At 54.0% G+C, this 2,588-nt stretch overlaps 1 protein-coding gene across 1 annotated transcript; it reads left to right on the top strand.

The window, feature by feature from the left end:
- Positions 1 to 575: 575 nt before the first annotated feature.
- On the top strand, positions 576 to 1,581 carry LOC125506582 (cell number regulator 2-like). The gene is made up of 4 exons (XM_048671370.1): positions 576 to 699; positions 786 to 857; positions 940 to 1,155; positions 1,245 to 1,581. Exons 1-4 carry the CDS (start codon positions 633 to 635, stop codon positions 1,322 to 1,324), a joined length of 435 nt encoding a protein of 144 aa, XP_048527327.1. The 5' UTR covers positions 576 to 632; the 3' UTR covers positions 1,325 to 1,581.
- The last annotated feature ends 1,007 nt before the right edge of the window (positions 1,582 to 2,588 follow it).

Raw genomic sequence — 2,588 nt, 5'->3', positions numbered from 1 at the left:
TTACACACAGCCAATAACGCCGAAAGAGTCCGTCCTGTAAGCAACTAAGGCGCTGTTCGGCAGTCCGCCCGCTTCATAAAAATTGAGAATCTTGGAAGTACTGTTTCGCTGGCTCTGCGCTTTTTAAGTAGAACTCCGTCAGCTCCGGGAGCGGCCTCACGGAGCGGAGGGGCTCCAAACAGGCCCTAAGCTATCGATCGGACGCATGCATGCAGCTGCCAACTTACCTAACGACAGAAATCAGCTGCTGTTAAAACAGACACGCCTACACGGGTAACACGGCACAGACGCGCTGTTGGCTAACGTATCCGAGTTGTATATAATCAGCTGCAACCTAGATCGAGTGGGTACGAGTCGTCTAGTCTAGGTCACAACAGCGGTCGTCGTGCGTGTGATGTTCGCCGTCGTTGAGTCCCAAGTCAAAACACACGTACAGTACGTACGTAGTGCATGCAAATTAATGCGAACACACCACGGCCTAGCACGACAAACCTAGGACGCTAGCGCTGTTGCGCTGGTGACAACTATACTGATGTTCACATCACATGCCGCGTGAAGACCCCGGCCAACTCCGGCGAGCTTCTTTCTGGTATTTAGTCCTACAACCGCAAGTCTCTCTCTCGGCTCTCGCCATGGCCAACCTCAACAACGCTTCGTGGTCCAGCGGCCTCTGCGGCTGCACCCACGACGTCCGCAGCTGTAAGTTAGTAATTTTAATTTCCGCATTCCCTTAGAGAAAAGGTGATGACCGGCCGGCCTAACAGTAACTGGTGTGGTGCGTGCAGGCTGCCTGACGCTCTTCTGCCCGTGCATCGTCTTCGGGAGAATCGCCGAGATCGTCGACAAGGGAGCCACATGTAACTCTTCCTTCATCTAGTTTTCATTTATCTGTAACGAGGATCGAATGATCTACCACTAACGATGGAAACGACCGATCAGCTTGCTGTAAGAGCGGCACGGCGTACACGCTGCTGGCCACGGCGACGGGGCTGGGCGGCTGCCTCTACTCCTTCGGCTACCGCTCCAGGCTGCGGGAGCAGTACGGGCTGGAGGAGAAGCCCTGCGGCGACTGCTGCGTCCACTGGTTCTGCGAGCCCTGCGCCCTCTGCCAGGAGTACCGCGAGCTCCAGACCCGCGGCTTCGACATGGCCCTCGGTATGTTCCGTCCGTGAAGCTTGATCATGGCATGCACGGCGACGACGGCGGCATGTTAACCTTCTTTGTTTGTCTGTTGGTACGTGCAGGGTGGCAAGGGAACATGGAGAGGATGGGCAAGAGCGGTGCGACCGCCGCACCGCGGACGCACCAGGGGATGACTCGCTAGCTAGTGTGTCCGCATGCGCCGCTCAATCAAACGCATGCATGCATTGCATGCTCAGTGATAGCTCTCAGTTCAAAATAAAGAATGTCAGTCTAGCTACACCAGCGTCTGCTTTTGTCATGTCGCGAGTCAATTTTGTCTTTGTGACCGATCGATGTGTGTGCCTTGCTGTTGCAAGAGTCGTTTTTCATACCTCCACCCCCACCATGTATCTGTGATGTTTTTGAAGACATTTGAATAAGACCATAATGATTACTCGGTCACAGCATATTGCTTTAAGAGCGACTCTAGTCGGGGATCATGCCGGGAGTTGGTCCACGGGACGTTAAACGGGCAGGCTAAGTGTCCACACTAGTTAAACTTGTGTTACTGTTTCTTTAGCCTGTTTCTTGTTTAATTGCCATGTTCTTGCCTTGCTTGCTTTTGGAAGTTTATGTGAGCTCGCTACATGCAAGATGCAGGACAAGCCCAATCTAAGGATGCCGAGAGTGCGAACTAGGACTCTTTGTCCCAGCAGTCTCCCTTTTGGCCCTGTTTGGATCCATGGATTAAGGCCAGTTTGTGTTAGTTTGTACTCAGTTAACCCAAAAATATTCAAACAAAAGAGTTAGTTTGGGTTAGATGCATTTAACCCATTCAAAAAAACTAACCCACCCAAGAGGTGTTTATTTGGATTACTTCTCCTCAGGACCACTAAAAAAACACTTTTTTCTCTCGCTCTCCCTGAGCAGACCCCTCCCCATTCCCTCGAAGCTTCTCGTCCTCTCCCTCCCTCCCTTTCGCACCGCCCGTGAAGGCGACTCGCCGTATCCACGCTCCCGTCCGCCGCCGTAAGCAGCCTCGCCCTATCCTCCCGTTTCAACCCCCTCGTCTCCCCGCGGCCCGTCCGCCGGTCGGTAAGCAGTCGCGGCTCCTTGCATGGCCCGTCCCCATCGGCCTCGGCCAACGCGGCTCCTTGCGCAGGGACAGCGGATTCGGCCGGCGGGCTGCGCGAGAGGCCAGCGCGGCTCCTTGCCGGGCGGGTCGCTCTCGGCCAGGGCTCACTCCGCCAGCGCAAGGAGCGCCTGTGACCTTCCGTGATCTGATCCGCCAGTATAGTTCGTGGCGGTGTTCGTTGTTTGCTCTGCTTTGTTTCTACTTGATGTTGGAATCGATATACTAGTGCCAAGAATGGAATGCAATCACGTTACCCTCAATTCATCTGCAATCTCTTGCTCAGTTGATTTCTATCCTGTGTAGTTTCCATCACCTTCCATGTGCTGTTTAG

Source organism: Triticum urartu, chromosome 5 (assembly GCF_003073215.2).
Source record: "Triticum urartu cultivar G1812 chromosome 5, Tu2.1, whole genome shotgun sequence".
Classification (NCBI taxonomy): domain Eukaryota; kingdom Viridiplantae; phylum Streptophyta; class Magnoliopsida; order Poales; family Poaceae; genus Triticum; species Triticum urartu.
This window is presented reverse-complemented; position numbering and strand designations above follow the sequence as displayed.

What these genes read in the sequence shown, in the direction of transcription:
- LOC125506582 (XM_048671370.1), top strand. Translation starts at nt 633, where the DNA reads ATGGCCAACCTCAACAACGCTTCGTGGTCCAGCGGCCTCTGCGGCTGC. An exon ending in CACCCACGACGTCCGCAGCT is followed by an intron (nt 700 to 785) that starts GTAAGTTAGTAA and finishes TGGTGCGTGCAG; the next exon opens with GCTGCCTGACGCTCTTCTGC. An exon ending in CGTCGACAAGGGAGCCACAT is followed by an intron (nt 858 to 939) that starts GTAACTCTTCCT and finishes ACGACCGATCAG; the next exon opens with CTTGCTGTAAGAGCGGCACG.